General features: G+C 45.2%; 1 protein-coding gene across 1 annotated transcript in view; it reads left to right on the forward strand.

The window, feature by feature from the left end:
* LRMDA (leucine rich melanocyte differentiation associated) overlaps nt 1-23958 on the forward strand; it is a 1104744-nt gene that overhangs the window by 577088 nt on the left and 503698 nt on the right. The window contains exon 3 of the mRNA XM_029245743.1: nt 16888-17014. Within this exon, the coding sequence (XP_029101576.1) occupies nt 16888-17014 (127 nt within the window). The remainder of the gene's footprint in view (nt 1-16887; nt 17015-23958) is intronic.

Genomic DNA, 23958 nt, shown 5'->3' on the forward strand with positions numbered 1-23958 from the left:
TGTGTGTGTGTGTGTGTGTGTGTGTGTGTGTGTGTGTGTGTGTGTGTATGTACATATATATACATACTTGGTACCTGGGTGTGTACCTTTGTTTTTGTTTGTTTTCCCTGCATATATTATAGAAAACATGTTATGTTAAAGAAGGTAAGAGTATTTTTGTGGAAAGGAAGTGGGGCACATAGGAGAATAGATAGCGAGAGGAGCAGGAAGCAGAAGAGAAAGTTTCCAGGTGAGTGCGGCAGGGAGAGAAGACAGGACTGGGGCCGGGGTGATCACCCCTTACGTTTCCCCAGTGCTTTTTCTCGTCTACCAAGAGCTCTCCCCAGTTTTCCTTTGCACGTCCAGGTTTGAAGTGGAGGACAAGGGGGTTGCCTAATGCTAGTACTGCCGATCCCCCCCTCCCCAGTGCAGTCCCTTTACTCTAAGGGGAAAGACATTTGGGAGGCCAGTCAGAGGCCCCTACAACCACCGGACAGGAACTCCTTCCAGGCCCCCTGTACTGAGCTGGCCGCTCAGGGGGCCCTGGGGTGGTGCCTGGACATGGCCTGTCAGGAATGTGTCCTCCAGGGTCCCCTGGGAGTTCCCCTCCAGCCCTTCCCCAGGTGGGGGCACCCTCCCAGATGGCACTGAAGGAGAGGGCTGCCCTAGTGTGCAGGCCTCCTCATAATAGCTGCCCTCCAAGGACACCCTTCCTGCTGTTGAGAAAACCTCCACCTGAGAAAACAGAATACAGCCTGTGGTGGGTGTGTGCACGAAACATACTTATTTAGAAATTCAGAGCCTGTGCAAAGATAGCCTCGATTTTCCCCTGACTTCTTCTGAGTGTCTTATGCCTTTCACACTTCTTCCTAATTTTGTCTTTAGAAGTGGTATTTTCCAAGCTACCTGTAAAGAAACAGCTGAATGAGCCTGTATTGTAAACATTTCTGGGGCTCTCTTGGCCCTGTCTTCCGGAAAGGAGACAGGGTCAGGATTTAGACCTGTACCCAGGGCAGGTACGTAGGTTTTCCCTTCCTTCCTACTTAGCTGCCACTAGGAGAGATGCAAAGAGATAGAACCCATTGGGCCTGCAGTCCCGTAAGCTTTATTTGATTGTCAAGGAGACAAGAGTAAGACACCTAGGATGATAGGAGAACAGACCAAGTCTGTGGCCCACTGGTGGAAGGAGTGTGCAGTGCAGAAGCCCTTTGGGAGTTGAGTCCAGGCATGGCCAGCCGGCTTTGGCTCAGCCTGAGACGTCTCCTCCCAGGAGGAGGTGTTTAAGCTCCACCTTGAACTGTGGGTGAGAGGTACAACAGCAGAGAATAGGTGGAGGCATTTGAAGTGACAATAAAATGACCAGACAGGTTACCCAGTCTTCCCGCAGGTCTTGGCAGGTCCTTAGAAGGTGATAGGAATAAAATCTGGATGTCTGACTTGAAAGTCGGGTCAAGACATCAAAAAGTTAGCTTTGTCAGAGGCTTTGGGCCCATTCTTACCTATAGACAACCCCTGGTGATCCCAAGTCATGAATCCACCCAGAGGACTGCCCCGACCTGAGTTCCCTTGCTTTGAAGTGGGCTGTCCTCTGCAGCATGAGGAAATAATTTGCTGCCTGCTTCAATGAACCATCAGGAGAGCCAGCAGGCCTAATGACATGCGAGAATATTAACCTCCTACCACGAAGAGCTGTGAATCTTGAGCGGCAGTCTATAATTCAACCTGGGCTCCTGAGCCAGACCTCTCCGGCTTTCTGTCTCACTCACTTTCTCACTTACACCCAGAGAGCAAAGGAGAGACCTGCTCATAAAACTTTATATTCTCCAATAGTGCAAGCCTTGCTGAGCTGTTTAGTAATGAGTAACTTTCATTTTGTAGCTGTGGAAAAAAGGATACCCTCAGAGGCAGGAAGGAGGGGAAGATTTTTTTTTCTTTCTTTCTTTTTTTCTTTTTAAAGTTTTATTTTACTTTAGTTTTTTCTTCCAGTTTTATTGATATAGTAGACATCCAGCACTGTATAAATTTAGGGTGTACAGCGTAATGATTTGACTTACCTACATCATGAAGTGATTATCACAGTAAGTTGAGTGAACATCTGTCATCTCATATAGATACAAAATTAAAGAAATAGAAAAAAACTGCTTTTCCTTGTGATGAGAACTCTTAGGATTTACTCTCAACGACTTTCATCTATAACATACAGCAGCGTTAATTATCTTTATCATGTTGTACATGACATCTCTAGTACTTATTTATCTTAGAACTGGAAGTTTGTACCTTTTCACCACCTTCACCAATTCTTTCTCCCCCACCCTCTGGTAACCACAAATCTTTTTCTATGAGTTTGCTTGCTTGCTTGTTTGTTTTTGAAGTATAATTGACCTACAACACTATGTTAGTTCCTGGTATACAACATAGTGATTCAATACTTCTGTACGTTACAAAATGATCACCATGATAAGTCTAGTTACCATCTGTCACCATACGAAGGGGAGACATATTCTTCACATTGCATTTTTTTTTTACATCTTTATGGGAGTGTAATTGCTTTACAATGGTGTGTTAGTTTCTGCTTTATAACAAAGTGAATCAGTTATACACATACATATGTTCCCGTATCTCTTCCCTCTTGCGTCTCCCTCCCTCCCACCCTCCCTATCCCACCCCTGCAGGTGGTCACAAAGCACAGAGCTGATCTCCCTGTGCTATGCGGCTGCTTCCCACTAGCACATTGCATTTTGCATAGGATTCTTCTAACATGGGGAAAATGCATGGTATCATGGAGGTGACTGTTAGAATGCTTGGATAACCAAGCTTCTTTGTAATTCTGTACTTCGTCTTAAAAATCAAAGAAAAATGGAGGTTAGGACACTAATCTTAGGACACTTGAGTCTTAGAAGGGATCTTAGAGGTCTTTTAAGGTCACCTGGAGGCAGTAGGAGCACTTAAACCTCATTGTGTTATGGCCAAGTGTTTTTGCCCTTGTTTCACGAGATCTTGGGCCCCTTGAGGACATGATAATATCTTAACCAGGTGTGTACTCCCAGGCCTGTCAGAATGTTTGATCTTTCAAGGCCTCAAATAATGTTAGTCAAAAGATGGAGCAAATCATCTGCTCCAATCCCACATGTTGCATATGGAAGAAACCAAAGTCCACAAAGTAATATACTCATGGGCATATCTAGAGGGTACTTGGGCTGAAGTCTGCCATCCTGGTTATATGACTGCTGCTCTTGGCGGCAGAACACCATTGTGGGGTTTTCACAAGCATTGTGTTATTCTGATGGAGGTGATCTGGGAAACTCAGTGAAGCCACGCACAAACATAGGACCAGAAGACTAAAATCAGAAGATAAATATGGAAATGAGAAATTAGCTGGGGGTGGGACATGTTCAAGGATGTAGAGTCATGACTGCCTGGCAGAGACACCTAGCATAGTAGGAGTCCTTGGACCAGGAGAGTATTCCTCACTTTGCTAGAAAAGCCAAGCCCGCCAGGCTCCAATGCAGGGGAGAGTAGACCGGTTTCATTCACCCTAGGTAGGGGATGCTCAGTTAATATTTGCCGATGGAGGAATGAATGAATGATCCATTCTGTGCATATCAGGGTACCGTTCTATTCAGCCAGGCCATTTGATTTCCATATCTCAGTGTCTCTCCACAGTACTGGACACAGACAGCCTTTTGATGACATATAGATGTAAGGAAATCAAATTTTTTCCCTCTGTTGACTTGATGAGCACAGTGAATGCAAAAGGCGATGGTTGGCGTCCGCTCTGGATGTTTGTAATTCTCAGGCCTTTCTGGTCTCTCCAAATTGCTCTCCTCTTTCTTCTGCCATTTTGTTGTTGTTCTTCTGTTTAAAATTAATTTTATTAAAACAAGTCAAATGAAAACCACTCCTGTCCAGGGCATCTCAAGGTCCATTCATTATGGCTTCTTATCTTGGCAGGCGATCGACATGGAAAGGCAGCTCAGCCATTATGCACATACAAAGCCCATCACTTCCCTACCAATGGCCAATCCATCAAACATTTATCTTTTGCCCTCTGAGCACTGTGTCACTTTGCCTGTCACTCTCTAGTATAGGATGCCTTGAAAGATGAAAAAACGCAGGGGTGGAGGGGTGGTATTTTTTTCTCCCCCAACTTTTCCCTCCCCAGATAGTCCTTGTTAATCAGATTTCATACTTGAGACTTGAAACTCTCCCTGCACCCCTGCCCTTCAAACCCCTTTTCTGGACGTGGGAAGGTTGGAGATGGCCTGCCACATTCATGCTGAACTTTTTAATGAATGGTGGCATAATTAAGGACATAATAAAACTTTGGTTTAGCTTGGGGGTTTTTCTCCTGCAACCTACTTTAGAGCAGAGAATGTTACAAAGGGAAGAGATGTCTGAAATAATTGAATCCAGCCTCCCCAGTTTACAGAAAATTATGGGGCAAGGATATGACTGCAGCATGGCAGGAAAGTAGTCACCAAGGCAGGACGAGGATCAGGGTCCCTGGTCATTCTTCAGACAGAGGTTCTCCCAAGCTGCTCTGTTGCCAGATGATTCTGAATAAGTGTTAGTATCTCTTGGAAAGCCTTGGCTACTTGCTTCATTTTCTTTGGTAACTAATTACCTCTATAGAAAATACACACATTATTGTTTGCAAAACAGTCGTTCACATATCAGCAATCCTTATATTTGTCTAGGTTTGTTTACACATACTTTATCCCATGCCTTCCCCATTCCAGTATATGCAAACTATGCAGGTCAGGGATTTTCGTGCCCCTGTGATGGATTCGAAAATTAAACCTGAGGGGTGTTATATTTCCAGAGTCTTACAGCACATCTCGGAAAACAGAGCTCCTGTCCCCTAATATAGCGGTCTTACTTTGTGTGTCTTCTTACTATGTTTTGTGTTTGGCTTCACTGAGTTGACAAGATCAGGACACCACGGGCCTTGGAAAACCACCACCAGCACATTCTGCCCCGAAGGGCAGCAGTCAGATAACCAGAGAGGCAGACAAGGAAGAAAGAACCTTCGTTTAGTCCCGGGAGAGTCCCTTGTTCATCGCTGTACATCTACAGGCATTGTCTCTCTCCTCCTTGTCCCTAGCACTGTCACTTCTGTTAGGTGTTGGTTCTCAGGGCCCAGAATGTGCCATTATATGAAATGGAGCCCAAACCTGACACAGTTGTTCTTTGAAAGGTTTTGCAAATCACAGAGCAAGGGCTGCTTTGGAAGAAGGAAAATGGCTCCAGTAGCAAGCGACTTTTGGAGGTTACCATATCTCCCAGGGCTTTCTTTCCTGAAGGAGATATAAAGCTATCCTGTAGTCTGGGACAGAAAACATGTTTTCACCTTTTTCAGCCAACTGGGACCTCACAGAATCAGCACTTGGCACGTTTTTGCTGGTTTTCTTGGCCCGATTCCATTCCAGAGGGCCCTGCCCATGGGGAGCTGGTCTTTGGGCAAGTATTTGATGAGGGCCCCTCTGGGTCTCTAGGGCCTGGAGGCCCAGCCATGTAAATGTCTCCTTTTCTGGTTGGTTTGCAATGAGTAGACACCATCTGTTGAATTAGAAATTCCCTTTGCGGAGGGTGGTGAAAGCCACATGTGGAAGAGACACTGTTATCTTTCAAGCACACAGTTCATGAGGTTGAAGAGCTGTGTTCTTGGCCCAACATATGTTTGCCCAATGGCCATGGGAGCCTCCCCTACCGGGCGCTGGATTCCATCCCATGGCGACGTGCACACATACCGCGGCTGCAGCACACCATGTCCGCGCCCTTACATCTCCCCAGTAAAGAAAACCTCCATTTATAGAACCCGCCAAACAAACTCACTCTTTAGACTCTTAAAAACAAACAAGAACCCGAGGCCACAGGCTCCATGCGTGCATGTGTGGTTTTGTAAAATCTCAAGCCGTGAATCAAAATAATTTTAGAGACGTAGTCAAAGCCCAGAACCAAGCCCTGTCACCAGGGTGGGAGAAATGTAGGAAAGATGGGCTGAGAGGAGAGGAGGACAGCCAGATGGGCAGAGTGATGGGAACAAGACGTGGGGGCATCTGACATGTTCATAGGGGGAGGGTACCTGGTTCCTCACCTCTGTCCTTAGGGACTCACTCACTTGCTGTAATAACTTCAGGACAAACATAGGAGGATGGGCCTAAAAGGTGACCACTAAAGCCCTCATTACTTTTCTCTCAACATCTAGAGCCCATCTTGCCCATACTGCTTAATATATGCTGTCCTATATGATTTCTCCTCCTTTCAAGTTTAACTTCTTTCTCTCTTCCCATACATGATAAACCCACTGGGAGCAGGTGCCATGAACTGTGCATCTTTCGTATCCCCAGATGGAGGTGCTCATTGAGAACCTGACATACTGGAAGTGGATGTCACAGACAGGCTTTCTGGTTCTCAGTAAGCTTTTTGGAATGTCCATTACTGGAGTGCCAGAATCAAATTCTCTCTTCTTCTCATGTTCTTTCACCACCACCTTTGGCATAAAGTGCAAGTAGAGGCTCAAAAGATGAGAATTCAACTGGACTGAGACTTGTCTGCTCAAGCCCATCTCCTCTTTGATGTTCTCCCTGAGCCAGCCCTGCCCACCCAGAGTAGTGCTTATCATCCCAGTCTAACCCACTACCCTGCATTCTATGGCACCTGCTTTCTTGTCTGTATCTACTACTTAACAGTAGGGGACTATGCCTCAGCCGTCTCTGCAGCCCCAGAGTTTAGTAGAATGCTAGGCACCGAGTTGGCGCTCACTACATTTTTGTAAATGAATGAATAAGCTATAGAGGTACATGCCAAGGGGACCGTTAGCTGGTAAATTTCAACCCAGCCCTACCTAATGAATACTTAACCTCGTGAGAACCACATTAGAAAAACTATAAGAACTCGTTCTTCAGGGGATTGTTCTAGGAGGGCTAGGATGGGAGTAGAGATCGAAAGGAAAAAGAATATGAAGACCATCTAGGTTGATCATTACAATTGAGGACCTATAATGAATGAATTACAAAGAGATATACTGTGTTTTGGTAAGGAATGTGGCAGTGGTGAATTTCTACTTCCAGACCTCCACTAGAAATTATTTAGAGGTAGTTTATCATGGTTTAGTTGAGGGAGCACTGTTCTGTGTGTCCAAAAGTTCTAGACACATCTTGGTTACTAGGTGTGGTTTCAGTCAAGCCACTTTACCTCTCTGAGCATTGGTCACCTTCTGTGAAGTGGAGAATGGAACACCCTAAAATCCCCCTAGGACTCCAAGTCTGTGTGTCTAGGAAGAAGACTGTGATGCATGCAGACAATGCTGTGGCTCTGACATCTGGTTTATTGGCTGTAAGAGGCTGTAAGTGTGTTGACATGTGCCTCTTTAATTATGGGGATGTGCTCCTAGTTAGGGAAGCATTAAAGAGACCTTGCGCAATCCCAGCTAGAAGATCAGAATAAGGTACAGAGTTGAGTGTGAGGGGGAATGACAGAGCTAGAGCTATCTGCTGCCCTCTTTCCACCAGGCTGGGTCAGTAGGGACCCTTCTGGCAGGGAAGAAGTGGCTCTTGGCAGTCCTTGTGAACTGTGGTTATAGCAGAAGGAGCTCCAGTCAGAGAAGCACAGAATCTGGATAGAATCTTAGTGGTCACTGAATCTCATCTTGTTTTTTTTTTTTTGGTTTTTTTTTTTGCGGTACGCGGGCCTTTCACCGCTGTGGCCTCTCCCGTTGTGGAGCACAGGCTCCGGACGCGCAGGCTCAGCGGCCATGGCTCACGGACCCAGCCGCTCCGCGGCATGTGGGATCTTCTTGGACCGGGGCACGAACCCGCGTCCCCTGCATCGGCAGGCGGACTCTCAGCCACTGCGCCACCAGGGAAGCCCGAATCTCATCTTCTGTATGCAGAAATTCCCTGTGAACATCCTTTATGATTCCCAGTCTCTGATCAAATTCATATAATGACTCATAAGGTAGCTCAGTCCTTTGGCAAAAACAGCTCTCTATTTTTAGAAGTTTGTAAAAAATTGATTCAAGACCTCTCCTCCCAAATTACATCATTTTCTCAAATCACAAAATTTGTTTTTGATTCTGCCTTCTGGCAGGCCATAGACTCACTACTTTGAAACAGCTAAGCCTCCTCTCTTCCTGGTTAGGTAATCTTGACGGTCTCAGTCACCGTTCCTCACACCCTTCCAAACCAGCTGGTGGTTCTGGTCACGCAGCGTTTCTGAATGCTGATGCTCCTTGGAGTCTGGCACCAAGAATTGAAACAAAGCTCCCAGTAGAGTTACTGAGGGGCCAGTAGGGTGGATTAGGATCGGATTAGCTTCTGTGGTGGCAGCCCCACTCTGGAGATTCATGCTAACTAAGCCCCCTTTATACACACTCCTCTTTAGCTAAGCCTCCTCCATCTTCTGTTTGGGAAATTGTTTTGTTTTATTTAAAAGTAATATTTACTGGAGTTTCTCCTGATTATAAGATACTTACTCATGATAGAAAATCTAATAACTAGTGAAAACTGTAAAAGAGAAGGAAAAAATCCTATAAACTCATTACTTAAGGGTTAGTGATGTATATCTGGGATCTATCTATCCATCCATCCATCCATGCATCTACAGCTAGATATGTGGATATGTATGTATGCATCAATGTGTATTTGTGTGTACAGGATTGTCATTAAAGTCCCAATGTACAAGATTGTGTATTAACAGCAGTTTGTAAACTAGAAACAACTAACAAAGACTAATGACTCCTGGGACTTCCCTGGTAGCGAAGTGGTTAAGAATCCGCCTCCAATGCAGGGGACACGGGTTCGATCCCTGGTCCAAGAAGATCCCACATGCCATGGAGCAACTAAGCCCTTGCGCCAAAACTACTGAAGCCTGCACACCTGGAGTGCGTGTTCCTCGACAAGAGAAGCCACCACAATGAGAAGCCTGCGCACCACAACGAAGAGTAGCCCCCACTCGCCACAGCTAGAGAAAGCCCGTGTATAGCAACAAAGACCCAACACAGCCGAAAATAAATAAATAAAATAAATTTATTTTAAAAAAAGACTAATGACTCTTAACCATCAACATGGAAGACATAGTACAGATGAAAATCTGTGTAGAGAGTGGAGGCGAGCACATGGATGCCTTTTAATTTCCATGCGTGAGATCTTTGTGTATTACCTGTATTATAACTTAATTTAAGTGCTTAAATAGATAATGTGACAGTTTTACTGGATCCATAGATATCTGCCTTTAATATTTTAAATTGCTGCATGGGGGCTTCTCTGGTGGCGCAATGGTTAAGAATCTGCCTGCCAGTGCAGGGGACATGGGTTCGAGCCTTGGTCCAGGAAAATCCCACATGCCGCGGAGCACCTGAGCCTGTGCGCCACAACTACTGAGGCTGCGCTCTAGAGACTGCAAGCTACAACTTCCCACGTACCAAAACCACTGAAGCCCGTGCACCTAGAGCCCACGCCCCACAAGGAGAGAAGCCACCTCAATGAGAAACCCACGCACCACAACGAAGAGTAGCCCCTGCTCGCTGCAGCTAGAGAAAGCCTGCGCACAACAGCAAAGACCCAACACAGCCAAAAATAAATAAATAAATAAATTAAGAAAAAGTTGCTGCATGGTGTTTCATCATACAGATATTTTGAGCTTTATTTAATAGTTCCTCTATCATTGGGCATTTAGGCTTGTTTACAGTGTTTTTATAAATAATGCTGTAGTGAACATATTTAAACCATATGGAGTTCTTTAATACTTGCTGAATAAATTCTTGGAATTACTGGATGAATAGGTGATAATTTTTAAGGCTTTAGTATAAATTGACATCCAGAAAGGTTATAACAGTTTCACTCTGCCATTAGTGTTACCTTGACCTTTTGACAAGACTATGTTGAGTTAAGAAAGCAGTGCATTTGCTACTAAGGTGAAAATATCTCGTCTAATTTGAATATTTTGGATTCCCAATGAAGCTGAAATTTCACCCCACATTTTCATTATTGACCATTTGCATTCCTTGTGTATTTTCTCTCCATGTCTTTTGATCATTTTTATCCTGGGGCTTTCAGCTTTTCCTTAATGGTTTTCAAACACTCTTTTCATATTAAGGATGTTAAACCTTACGATTGTAAACGTTTTCCCCAATTTTCATTTGCCTTTGAATGTTTTAGTTAAATGGGTATTTTGGGGTAGTCTTTACATTAGACGTTGAAAAATGTCATCTTGTTAGGCTGAAACAATGGCTTGATTCTAGCAGGATCATTTTGGTTCCTACGGCATCCTTTTAAATATCTTTCTAGGTGCTGGCCTCCATAAATGTGATAAACCTGTCCTTAACCAAGTCATTGGCAAAACATCAGGACCAAAGTCCCCAGAACCTTCCCCCAGAGCAAGCTGAGCCATTAATTAGTGTTCTTCAGGTATATTTTCAAACCGATTATGACTCTAGCTAAAGTGGTCATTTTCTAGTCCACTTTTTGCTTTTCTGCCACAAGGATGTCATTAGAATTAGTAGTATTCTTTTCAGAGACATTCTGAAATGGGGATACAGTATACATCTTTATTCCTAGTCAGCCATCCGCATTAATAGCTGGCCTCACAGAACTTGTCCTTAATGCACAGAAACTGCCTGTTTGAGAAGCTATGCTATATTAAATTGTATTGAATTAGTAAAACAAATAACAATATATAGATAGTCTATAAAATATTTATAAGCCTTGACAGTGAAGTTAGAAAGCAGATATAGAGACCATGGGGTACTGCCTTTTTACAGTTGGGTCATAATTTAGTTCTGAGCTTCCTGGCAGCAAAAGTGAAAAGGGTTACATGATCACATACATGATTTATATTGTCCTATAATATAGGACAAGAAAATAATGGCTCTTCAGAGCTACAGTCTGACTAGAATTCCATGTAGGTAAGTTTATGAACTTATCAATCTGAAGTTTATAGAATTTTACCTTCCTCTTCAAATAACTGGAAATGCAGGCACTCATTTCTGGGCTCCTAGCTCCTTGCTCATTCTCCATAATTCTTGAGGGATCATATTTAACAGTTTCTTTTTTTGTTGTACTGTTATTAAGTATGGTGCATGATGGCTTTGGACTTGATCCCACATAGAGTTAACAAACACCTAACTACCTTAGATTTTTGACTGGTCTTGGGTTCAGATCTCTTATACCGTTTTTGAATTTTATTCTCAGAAGATCAGGGATCATCCATCCTGACAGTGGGCCCAATAGGGCTTTGAAAGTGACTTTGACAAATTCCATGTGATATACTGTCACATGGCGTCACTGTACACTGTCTTACATCACCTAGAGCCTTTTCCACATTCTCCTAATTTTTAAAGACACATTCATCCTCTATTGATATACTTACCATATAGACAGTTGATTTATATTATTATTTGTACATATACCCCTGGTTATGTGACCTGAGAAAAATATGTAGAAAATACATAGTGCCAACTGTACATATAACACTATGTACAGTGACATACTATAGTTTATACTATCTGTAGTAATATACTATATATTATGTACTATCTATAGTTATACATATTCATTTAAATAGGATATAAAAATGTTTTATGGCAGAAAGAAAGGATTCTGCTCATGGGTTAGATGAACAGCCTTTCTAAAAATGTCTGTGCCACTGGGCCATTTTCTGGGATGGGAGCAGTCATACCACAATTTTCCTATTCTCATAGTTCTTCCTTTATTCCTCGTGTGTAGCTCTGTGCTGTCTGTCCTGTCCTTGTAGTTTTGGTCATGGCCTCTGTTGTAAGTCTGTGCGTAGACATTCACCAAGAACCTGCTGTGTGCCAGACATTGTACTTGGCGTGGTGGGGAGGAGTAAAGTGTACAAGTTGCTATTTCTGCTCTCAAGTGCGATGTTTAAATTACTTAACAGTTGCACTGACCAGTCAGAAAGATCTTGGCTGAAGCAGGGTCCTTGAAGGCCCTGTGTGATGAGGGTGAGAGGGACATTAACCACTTAGTTGCTGAACTGTGGAAAGGTCTGGGAGCTCTGGGGAGTGGCCAGGGTAACAGGGTGGGGCACCCAGAGTATTGAGAGCTGCAATTTTTTACCAATTGGTAAGGAATTACTGCAATAGTTTAGTAACCAATACTGGTATACAGGCGCAGACTTGCCGAATGTCACTTCTGCCTATTCTCAGTCACTTGGCCTTGGGGTAAAGAGAGGGAGGCACTCTGGCCTCTGAAAGAATGCAGATGGAGAGATTGCCCTGCTAGCCCTTGGCTGGTCACCCTGAGGCCTGCTCTTTGTCCTGCCCTTGCCATGCTTATCGGCAGCATTTTTCTCCGCAACTCACAGGCTCCTGGCTGATCAGTAGTCAGTTGGCTGAAAGACATTGAGCCCTTACTGTGCTTTTGACAACTTTCTAGGTATTTTGGAGGTTGCACTGAGATCCCTTTTTGTTGGGAGCTGGGCAGACAGGAGTCATGCAGAAAGACCGTTACAGAGTAGGCAGTGCCTGGCCTGAGCAGGTCTGCAGAAGTAGCCAGTGTGGCAGACATCAGATATATGGGTTAGGTCCTCTAGGATTTCCACGGCCTCTCCATTGTCTCAGTTAAAAATATGTATATGGATATTTAGGTAGATATCACAGAGGGTGTAGATAAAGACCTTAGTAGAAATCTTCTTTTCTTAATTGGTTCTGGATTTGAGGCAACTCTGGTTCCACAAAGGGATACTTTTCTTTCTCAGGGTCTGTGGTTAACTGTCTCCCCGTTCCCTGCCCATCTCGTGTCAGGCAGAATTATCATCCCCGAACAGGCTGGGAGCTGAGGGCAGAGAGGTCTAGTTCTGACCATGGCCTGTACCCCAGGAAAGAGATGGGCAAGTTCTTGAACCGGGAATTCTGGATGTGTCTTCTGACGGTTTTCCTGGCTGGTTTTTTGCTGAAAAAGGGGGAGCTACATTTGAATACCTCTTCTGCCCAAACCTCCCAGCCCTGCTCTGGTCCGGGCCCTTCTCCTTCCCTGTTCTGACGACTTTTGGGGAAAGGATGGAGGCCACTGAGTGTGCGCCCACCCAGGAGCAGAAGGGATTGGGGTTCCAGGAGGCCCTGCTGCCCTGCCTGAGGTCCCTCCCTCTGTGAGGCTCACAGCACTGGCCTGGAGGGTGAGGGGCCTGTTTAGCGCCACTGTTTTTGTAAGCTAATGAAGGCAGAGTGGGAGCCACAGGCAATGATGCTGGGATATTAACTCTGACAGGAAGCTTGATCATAATTATCTTAACGAGGATAGGGTTAATTACAGTGGAAACTTAAAAGTTCTCTCTGTTTGAATCTGCCGGAGCTGAATGCATTGTGATGTTTTGTCATTTTGATGTGACTTTGGAAAAGGCACTGGGACTCTCCCAGCAGCCGCAGCGGCTCCTAGGGGAGCCCAGCCGGAGTCCTGCGAGCGAGGTAACCAAGATGGTACCTGTGGGTGACATAATGGGCAGCTTTCCTGCTGGTGGAGCGGAGGCCGGCAGCCTCAGTGCACTTCGGAGGTGCTGATTAGGTTTCCAGAGCAAACCACCTGGCACAGATCGGACCGCACACCGGGTCTCCCTGCCTGCCCTTGACATCTCCTTGCTGGGCCGGGAAGACCTCTCTCCAGCTGGCTGTACCTTGCCCTCCCTGTCCAGACCCTGTCCGTGGCACTCAGGCCTGCCTGGCCTTCCCAGCCCACCCCTCAGGCGTTTGTAGCCAGAGCCAACCAAGCCGGTGGGTGACCGTGGAGTGACACTCACCTCTTCCACCAGGGCTCTTGGGTCTGGGGTGCATTTTGCTGTCCGCACACAAGGTTATAGGGGAGAAATTCCAGTCCTGCCATCTTTTTCTTGTAGCTACCATAGCTGTCCCTTGAACAGCATAGATCTGTGTGGACCCTTACACCCTTTTTTGCCTTGTCATTTAATAGCACACATCTCTTTGCAGGCATCTTGTATATAGGGGTATGAGCTCAAAGATTGACCCACATAATTTCTTTCCCCGTCTCCTTCCAGGAAAGCAGCAACAACAACAATAACAGTCCCGTCTCCTTCCAGGAAAGCAGCAACAACAACAATAACAGTAACACAAAAATAAACTTATTTTAAAAGTAAAAACTAAAAGCACCTTCCAAGCATCTGTTTATCGCCTTCCACATGCCAGCCAAGCTCCAGAAGTCCTGTCCCCTCCAGCTTTATCCTTCATTACGCTCTCTGCCTCCTGTCCCTCCAATCCCTCAGCTCTGAATTTAGCTGATTAAATCACCAAGTGCACACCCCAGCGATGACATGAAGACAGGGATTTATTAATTAGCAATCCCCCACCCCCCGAAACCTGCCTTTTAACTGAGCAGCTAACAATATGACATGGCAAAAAGGATCTCGAACCAGACAGGTGACAGGGGATTTGAGCCTGAGCTTCCCAAGTGCTCTCTGAAGTCTCCCTCCTGTTTTGAGCTCTGCCCCAGAGCCCACCCTGGAGGGAAAGGCATCTCTGGGGGCACTCCTTCTAGTGTTCCCGGTTTTGTCCTCACCATGTGGTGTCATTTTGTCTTATGCCTCCCCTGAAGCACTCTTGGAAGGGAGCTTTCTTCTGCTTGCCAGTTGCCAACCCTTTGCTGACTCTCATGATAAAAGTATTATATTTGGATAACATAACTCCGGGACAACGTGTATTTGGATGCCACCTTTGACCAGAGCCCAGCGGATGTTCGTGCACAAAGGACTGATTAGCCATCCATTAGGTGCCCTGATGGGGAGGTGGCCACGACTCCCCTTGAGGTAAACGGGTCTATAGTCCTGACACTTTGGGATCAGCACTCAGTAACCCCCAAGGAGGAAGGGACTTCAAGAAAGCTTGAAGTTTCCGTGCAGAAGCCACACTTACTACGCACCTTTGCACATCTCCTCCTCTGCCCACCCCCTGCATCCTGAACCACCCCCCACACCCCTGACCAAAGGTCAGGGCTTCCAGAAAAATCAATGAGGAAGGAGAAGAAAGAAACCAGTATTTGCTAATAGGTTGTTAGTCCTCTCCCACGTATTCCCTGTAAGATCCTGTGAGCTGGGTCAGCACAGAAGAAGGGAACTCAAGGCGGTTGTTGAGATGCCCAAATTCAGGCTGCAAGTAAATGATGGCACAGAAGTAAAACCCCAGGCCTTCCTGACTGTACGTGTATAAATTTTGTTTTGCCTTCCTGAAACCTGAGGAAGGAGAGAGAGGAGGAGGAGGAAATGGAACTTGGTGACCCTGTTGACCCTTGACCCCAAGTGTATGCGGTATTGCCCCCCTGCTACGGCGCAAGTAGTGTCAGTTACGGTATTAGACGTGGTCTGGGTGCTGGGCCGTGGCTGGGACCACCTGGAGGTTTGGGGCAGGAGTGGGGCCGCTGATGGAGCTCTGGGCCCAGTGGAGTCTGGAGGTTGAATTGCTTCTTCACCAGGCATCTTTCACCTCCTCTTGATTTTGGAGTCCTATTGACACAGGTCCCACAAGGGAGAGATGGATGTATTCAGAAAGGTCTGGTGCTCAAGTTCACACTCACGCCACACATACAGGCACTGAACAGTCACATCACATGTACCGGCATTGCACACGCAAGCAGGAGCGTCTGTGATGGAAGGGCCATCAGTAAATGCATAAATAGCTTAGACAACATCTCCCCGATTCGTTGCATTTTATAGAACAGCCAGGCAACCCTGTGTGAGTCCACCCTCTGGTCAACGTCGTAGCTCAGCTGTCAGCCTGTGCAAGCTCAGCACAGCTCTTGGGTCTGGCAGGTGAACGAGCTGGGAGCATGTGGCCATGTGAGTCCCTCCACTGGGCAGCTTTCTGTAATTACCATCTGCATGCACCGGGCAGGCACATGCGCACAGCTGCCCCTCGCTGCCTGCACCCCCAGCAGCCCTGTGCCCCTAACCTTAAGAGTTAACTTTCAGCTACGTCTATTAACAGGGCTGTTTTCCCCGGATACTTTTTTTCTCTCTGAGCCGGGTACTTAATTCTTTCCGATGCCTGTTTCTTTACTGCCCCGACATCTCCATTGCTGCATTGCTGCATTCGGCACTTTTTTCAAAGAAATGAAGTGAGAAATCCACTTTCCATAAATTAAAACAGTAAACGTCAAGTCAGGAGCCTTGAGGCAGAAATTCCCGCAACCCCTTCCTTACCTCACCCCCCCCCCCCCCCCAAACAAAAACAAAAACAAAAAGAAATCATGAAAGAGAAAGAAACAGCCATTCAGACTGGAGTGATTCTGTGCTTCCGCAGATATGTTGCCTTTTGAGGCGGCCACAGGGACACTGGGCAGAAGCAAATTAAGTGATTAGTAAGGAAAAAGCAGAGGGGAGAAAAAGTCAAAGGCGGTGAATGCAGGGAAAGGAAGCCTTCCTTGCTTTTTCCTAGGACTGTGTAGAGGAGAACCGCTAAGAAATGATACTTGAAGTTATATTTATTATTGTAAGAGGGGTATGATATTTCTGGGCAGGAATGATGGATGACAACTTAAATTTGTGTCCAGGGAATGAAGGTGAACTGTGACAGAGTTATTTATCTTGGGAATGGAGGTTAGGGTCAGCTGAGGCTGGGTGCCTGAAGGCACAAGACATTGACAAATTTATCCTGCAGGCCGTATCTGAAGCCCTTTGTTTTGGATCCTGGCTACTCACTAAGTGACCCTCATCCTTCATGTTGGCAATGCGTGAAGGATGCGGTGAGTGCCAGCGGCCCCTTCTCCCCCGCCGCCCCCGCCCCGGCTCCCGCTACTAATTCTTGTCATTCACTTTGCTGACAGGCACCAAGCCCAAACTATTCCCAGTCCTGAAAGGGAAGGTTAAAATATTTATTTCGGCTCATAATGGCCTCCCTGATTTAGTGCAGGATCATTTTTCCTGTTGCCTTTGTCATTGCAGGTCACTGGAAGGACTGAGCGCGTTCGGGAGCCTGGAGGAACTCATCTTGGACAACAATCTGCTCGGGGATGACCTCGTGTTGCCAGGGTTACCCAGGCTCCACACCTTAACCCTCAATAAGAACCAAATATCCTTGGCTCTGCCGCCACCCACACTCCCCTCCCGGCCTCGCAGTGGTCCCCTCCCGCAGGCCACCCCCCCCCCCCCCCCCCCCCCCCCCCGCCCCCAACAAATACCTGCGAAATGTCAAATGAGTTTTATGTGTCAGCTAAATTAAAGCAGGTGAAATACAGTCCGTGGGCAGACAAAGCGTTGTGTCTCCTGGCACTCGGGACACTTCGGAGTAATTTATTACAGGTCATTCATAAATGAAATGCACCATTATATCTTCCTGTTGCTCCATTTTAGTGTAGAGATCTAAGTTATAGCTGTAAAGAAATCTTTTTAATAGATAAAAATAGAGAAAGAAAATAATGTCGCTGCTGCCGAGAAGGCAAAGCCGGGTTCTGTTTGCTTAGGCTTGTGTGGGAGGGCGACCTCTGGTGGGAAGCAGGGGGTAGTACCTCCAAGCAACCTTGGCCTTCAGGGAGGTTCCTGGAAGGCTTTGGCTCAGGCTTGGGGAATGCTTTTGGCCAAAGAGAAGGGGGAAGGGGCTCAGGTGGAGGATAAGTGGGAAGCCCTGGCCCAGCCCTGCCCTCTGGGGTGTTTATGGTACTAGGATGATGAGAAGGGCAGAGGAGAGCCATTCTATTGTGTGGTTTCTCCTTAAGTGGGTGAGGATCTAGCACCCTGGGATGAGACTCAAAGGGACTAGTTGCTCTGGATTCTGTAGTGAGGCTAAGAAAGGAATCAGAACCTTTATTCAGTGTAAGCCACGCAGCTCCTCCAGGTTAGAGTTGTGGACCTCCATGCCTGCACAGTGCCAGCTCGCTTAGGCGGGGAGTTTTTTTGCGGTACGCGGGCCTCTCACTGTTGTGGCCTCTCCCGTTGCGGAGCACAGGCTCCGGACGCGCAGGCTCAGAGGCCATGGCTCACGGGCCCAGCCGCTCCGCGGCATGTGGGATCTTCCCGGACCGGGGCACGAACCCGTGTCCCCTGCATCGGCAGGCGGACTCTCAACCACTGCGCCACCAGGGAAGCCCATCATCAGCTGTTCTTTGTTGAGCACTCCTGTGGATCAGACACTATGCTAGGTAACTTTAAGTGTATTATTTTTCATTCTTTCCAAACTCTTCGAGAAGGGTGTGGTTTGTCCATTTACCTAGATGAGGAAAGAGGTGAAATATAGGCCCACAGCCAGACATTTAACAAGATGCTAGGCCCCGGATTCAGTCTCAGCTGTGGCCAGATCTAGAGTTCTTTCCATTTTACTGTGTTAACTTCAGACTTGAAATCCAGTCACCTTGTTTTATTGATGGAGCGTTTCACTTTCAGACCTGGTGTGGTTTAATCACGTGTTCTTGTTCACATGGTAAGTTAGAAATAGAAATGGGATGGGGGCATTTTCCCATAGAGTATGAAATAAAGCCAGATAAATATGTTAAGATTAACATATATGTTTATGTCAGCTTTAAGACTGATTTGCACAATTATTTTTAGCCACTGTTTATATGGTAAGTCATAAGTTAATATTTTCCTTATTCAGTAAAATATGGTATTTGTGTCCATTAATAATAGGCACTTTCTTAGAAGAAGGAGAAGGCCTACAAGTAAATATCAGTCTTTATCATAATGAAATGTTGATGGATTTTTTTTTTTCTTTTCCTATCCTTTGGTCAGCCAAGTTTCCTAGTTGTTGTTTGAAAAATTATTACAGTCAGTGTGTCTTATGGGTTCCTTAGCTGTCTGGGATAATCAGCTGGATGATATTCTCAAATCAATTAAGAATAAAAGGATAATTAGACTAGACTTTGGATGATATGGTTCCTCCTGTGGACCCCAGTGCTCATATCGTGTGTCCCACGTCACTGTAGAGTATTGGAGTTGTTGGACTTGGGTTCATGAGTCAGCTTAATCATGTTTAGCTGTGTGGCCATGGTCAAGTAATGTTCTCAGAGCCTGTTTCACATTGTTGTGTGTGTGTGATGTTATAGCTTTCACCTGCCTATCAGAATAACTCATAAAGAGGAATATGTGAAAAACTTTTTTGCATGTTGGAATCAAAGTACAGTGATGACGTAAGCAAAGCAGGTTTCTGCATAGGTATAAAACCAGCTGCCTCTGCCCCGGGATATTGTCAAGAAGGCAATATAAAAAATGGTACAGTGAGAAGGGCTTCCCTAACAGCCCACAGATGAAGTCACAAGGACTGTACAGCAAATACTGTACAAATGCTAATCCCAAACTCAATTCCTCTTCTCACTCAGCACACTTCCTGGCCGCTTCTCTGTAGTATTAATTGGTACATACTGAGAAATGCAAGCTCCTTTTAACACCAGCCTGAGCAAAACAATTAAAAGAAAGGCATACCAGCCGTGAGAGAATGTCATTTCATGCAATCCCAGTCTGCAGATGAATCAATGGGTGATTTTTCATTTCTTTGATCAACCACTGATTTATGTAATAACCAATTATTGGAAAGTATTTGTTGGATACCAGTGTATCTGAAATACGTAGGTTATAGTATTGCTTTCTTCTATTACCACTGACAATTGAAGAGATACTGAGTAAGTATTGATGCCTGGCAGATTACCTGGTTAGTCTAATTAGGTTAGATTCTACTAATATTCATGCTTCATGTGAACTTACTAAGCATTACTGTCTCCCACTTTAGAGGATTCATTTTCATAACCTGGCATAGAATATACTGAAAATGCACAGGGATCCACTTTAGGATTAATTAATTAACTTTTTCAATTTATTTAAACTAAAAACAATAGCAACAAAAAAGCGGTTTACCATTTCTCCTACTCCCGTCACCCCCTCCCTCTTCTGGCAACCACCAGTCTTTTCTCTCTACCTATGAGCTTGGCCTTGATGTCGTTATTGTTGTTTTAGATTCCACATATAAGGGAGATCATACAGTGTTTGTCTTTCTCTGTCTGACTTATTTCACTTAGCATCATGCTCTTGAGGTCTATCCATGTTGTCACAAATGGCAAGATTTCATTGTTTTTTATGGCTGAATGGTATTTCATTGAGTGTGTGTGTATCACAGTTTCTTTATCCATTCATCGTCGATAGACACTTCAGTTGTTTCCATATCTTGGCTGTTGTAAATAATGCTGCAGTGAGCATGGGGTACATACATCTTTTCGAGTTAGTGTTTTTGTTTTCTTTGGATAAGTACCAAGGAGTGGAATCCTGGATCATATGGTAGTCTTAATTTTTTGAGGAACTGTCATACTGTTTTCTGTAGTGGCTGCACCAATTTACATTCCCACCAACTGTGCACAAGGGTTCCCTTTTCTTCACATCCTCACCAACACTCATTATTTCTTGTCTTTTTGATAGTAGCCATTCTAACAGGTGTGAGGTGAAATCTCATGGTGGTTCTGATGATTAACGATGTTGAGCATCTTTTCATGTACCTGTTGGCCATCTGTATGTCTTCTTTGGAAAAATGTCTATTCAGATCTTCTGTCCAGTTTGTAATTGGATTGGTTTTCTTTTTGCTTTTGCTATTGAGTTGTATGGGTTCTTTGTATATTTTAGATATTAGCCCCTTATGAAATACTATTTACAATTATTTGCTCCCATTCAGTGGGTTACCTTTTTGTTTTGTTGGTGGATTCCTTTGCTGTGCAGAATGTTTCTCATTTTTAAAGGAATAAGGTGGACTGAATAACGGTTTTGTTTTCAGTGTTGCTATCATCAGATATTAACAGGCTTCTTGTTTTTCCTTGGTTCAGTCCTTTTCTCCAGTCTGTAGCAGTAATGCTCAGGGAGCAATGATGGTGGTGTGAAAGGGACTGCAGTGGAAGGCAATGTGTAGCTGTAGATCTGGCCAGTTATATCGCTACACTGTTGTAAGTACTTTATTGCCAGTAGATACAAAAGATAACTAGTTAGCTTTTTCATGATGCAGCATGACGTCCTTCTCCCCTGATCTACCAGTGTGATCATGAAGATTGGTTTACTTTCCCCATGCACTTGACCAAGAAGTTGTAGGATGAAAGGCAGGTAAAAGCAGCAGTAACACTACATGCCATTCTCTTATCCTAAACTCCTGACTTGACCTTTTTAGCCAACTGACTCTCCTCCCTACTTATGGAAATACTCCAGGCTCTACAACAGTCATGAGGTTCCATATTGCTATTGTTACTCCATGAAATGCCTTAGACTAGGGCTTTGTCAGTTAGCTTTGCTGTGTAATAATCCACCCCCAAAATTAGTGGCTTAAAATAACAAATATTTTTGGTTTACAATTCTGTGCATCAGCTGTTTGGGCAGGGCTCAGCTGTATGGTTCTTCTGCTAGTCTTGCTTGGGTCACTCATGCAATCACAGTTATTTGGAGGCTCGGCTGGATGATCTGAGATGGCCTTGCTTATATATCTGGAGGTTGGTACTGGTTGTTGGCTGGACTACATGTCTCCAACAGGCTAGCACAGGCCTTTCCATGTGGGAGGGATGCTCCAAGAGCAAAGCTTGATGTACAAGTACTTTTAAAGCCCTGTTTGCATCATGGATGTTGCTGTCCCATGGCCAAAGCAAGTCACGTGCCAAATGTAGAACAAATATGGTTTGGATTCCAGAACCCAAACCAAGCATCTGGCACATTTCTTCTCAATTCACCTTCCCAGCTGCACACTTCCTCCTTGATCTCCCAGCCCTTTGTTCCACTTCTGTTCAGCCCTCAGCTTTGGGGTCCTGTTCTGGTAGACCTAAGAGCTTGGTTGTCCCAGTCTACCTCTTCATCTCATATTTATAGCTTACCTCTCTCTCCTTCCTTTGGCTTCTTTGGACTAGTCCCGTGGTCACTGGCCATGGAGTGGACTTCCTCTCCTCAACACTCATATTCTCACACTCTCCTTCTTGCTCACCCATGAGTATGGACAGTCTCAGCCATATCATGTCTGAATACTCAACCCTAAATAAGGGAACAACAGAAGTGTCAGGAAAATATAGATAGTTAACCTTTGCACAATCAAATTATTCTCTCCCACTTGCCTTTTGGGGGTGGGTAGGGGAAAGGTGATAAGCGGACTTCATTTTAAATCACACTTCATTTCTTTATTTTCTGTTTCTCTTTGCTTAAGCACATGTATGAAAAGACGGTATGAATTATAGTGCCAACAGGAAGAAAGAATAGTGCTGTATGTTACACAGCTGGGCTGTGGTAAGGAGACCAGTGCATGGAGTTAGAAGGCCAGACTTGAGTTCCCATAGCAACTTCCATGTTGTCTTGGGGAAGGGTCTGTACCTGTAAACTGGGTATTACACATTTGGAAGTATTGTTGAGAGATTGTAATGGCATTTTATATAGATATATGAAACCACTTAAACACCCCAAAACTTTACAAGTTCTTTGAACACTTAACTGTTAGCCAAAGCCTCGATGCCTTAAATGAATAAGCCCAAATTGAAAAGCAACTGAGGTACAGAGCACAGCTGGATGACAGAACCTTATGATATCCCACAAAAGCATATGACCCCTCATTTTTCAGTGTTTTAAATTCTCCTTTTTGTGTTAGGAAATGACGAGAAGTATCATTTTATAGGGCCTAGGTTTGAATATAGACTTGGCCATTTAGAGACTGTGTGACCTTTGACCATAGTTTTCTTTTTTGTTTTTAGAAGTATCTTTTTTAAAATAATTAATTAATTAATTTTTGGCTGCATTGGGTCTTCGTTGCTGTGCGCAGGCTTTCTCTAGTTGCAGTGAGCGGGGGCTACTCTTCGTTGCAGTGTGCAGGCTTCTCACTGCAGTGGCTTCTGTTGTGGTGGAGCACAGGCTCTAGACATGAGGGCTTTGGTAGTTGTGGCACGTGGGCTCTACAGCGCAGGCTCAGTAGTTGTGGCGCATGGGCTTAGTTGCTCTGCGGCATGTGGGATCTTCCCGGACCAGGGCTCGAACCCGTGTCCCCTGCGTTGGCAGGCGGATTTGTAACCACTGCACCACCAGGGAAGTCCTGACCATAGTTTTCTTAATTGTTATCTGGATGTGATAATATTTCTGACACGTGTGGGTGTGAATCTAATATGCTGTGTAGACTGTTTAGCATTTGAAAATCTTCTATCAGGATAAGCTCTGGTTGAAATACCCGCAGTGGTCACAGGTGCTGCCCTTTGACCTGGAGCTGAGCACAGAGAGATGTACGTACCCATTCTCACCCAGAAAGCAGCTTCAGACCTGTGCAACTGGACGTGACACCATGAGATTCCCCTCCTCCCTTGGGCTCCAAACTTTCAAGGCAAGATGTGGCTTTGATCTTGGGCCCTCTGCAGAAAATCTCCGTTGGCAAGCCTAGCCATGACAGCTGGGCTCTGCAGTGGCAACTTTCTGTAGACAACACTGAAAAAAATCTAAACGGCAAGTACTCTGGAGAAGACTTGATGAGGGTAACCAGGTGTGTGCTGAGAACGCAGCTGGAGAGAGTTGAAACTGTGCCAGATAGCTTCACATTTTAAAAAGGAGAAAAAATGAAACCACCCTTCGGAGAATCTCTGGAAGTGGCTCCACTGAGGTAGTCTTGGTTAACCAGGGACACCAAGTTCCCTCCACTGATTGCCTCTGGTTAATTTTCTCTGTGACTTGACAGAAAGGAATGTGATAAGTTCTGTCTCAGAGCTCGCAATCATGCAAGACAGGGCTGTGCTTGTCCTTACTGACCCAGGAGACGAAGAAACCAATTAATACTTCTTCTCGCGTGTCATCCTCCAATGGTGGTATCAACATAATGATGATGTTCTGGTCCAGAGCGCCCGCGGAGTAGGTACTAGTGATTTCTCACAGTGTGGATTTGGGGGGACCACCTGGCCCAGCCCAAATGATCATTTAGCGGGTAGTTGGAAGGCTTAGGAAGAAGGACTCGCTTCTGCCTCACAAAATATCCTAAAGGAGGCAGGCTCTGAGGCTCCAAGGAATGCAGCACTTCTTGGATTCAGTGGCATAAGGTGGCTGAAGCTT

Source organism: Monodon monoceros, unplaced genomic scaffold (assembly GCF_005190385.1).
Source record: "Monodon monoceros isolate NGI ecotype Baffin Bay Population unplaced genomic scaffold, NGI_Narwhal_1 Super_Scaffold_4, whole genome shotgun sequence".
Taxonomy (NCBI): domain Eukaryota; kingdom Metazoa; phylum Chordata; class Mammalia; order Artiodactyla; family Monodontidae; genus Monodon; species Monodon monoceros.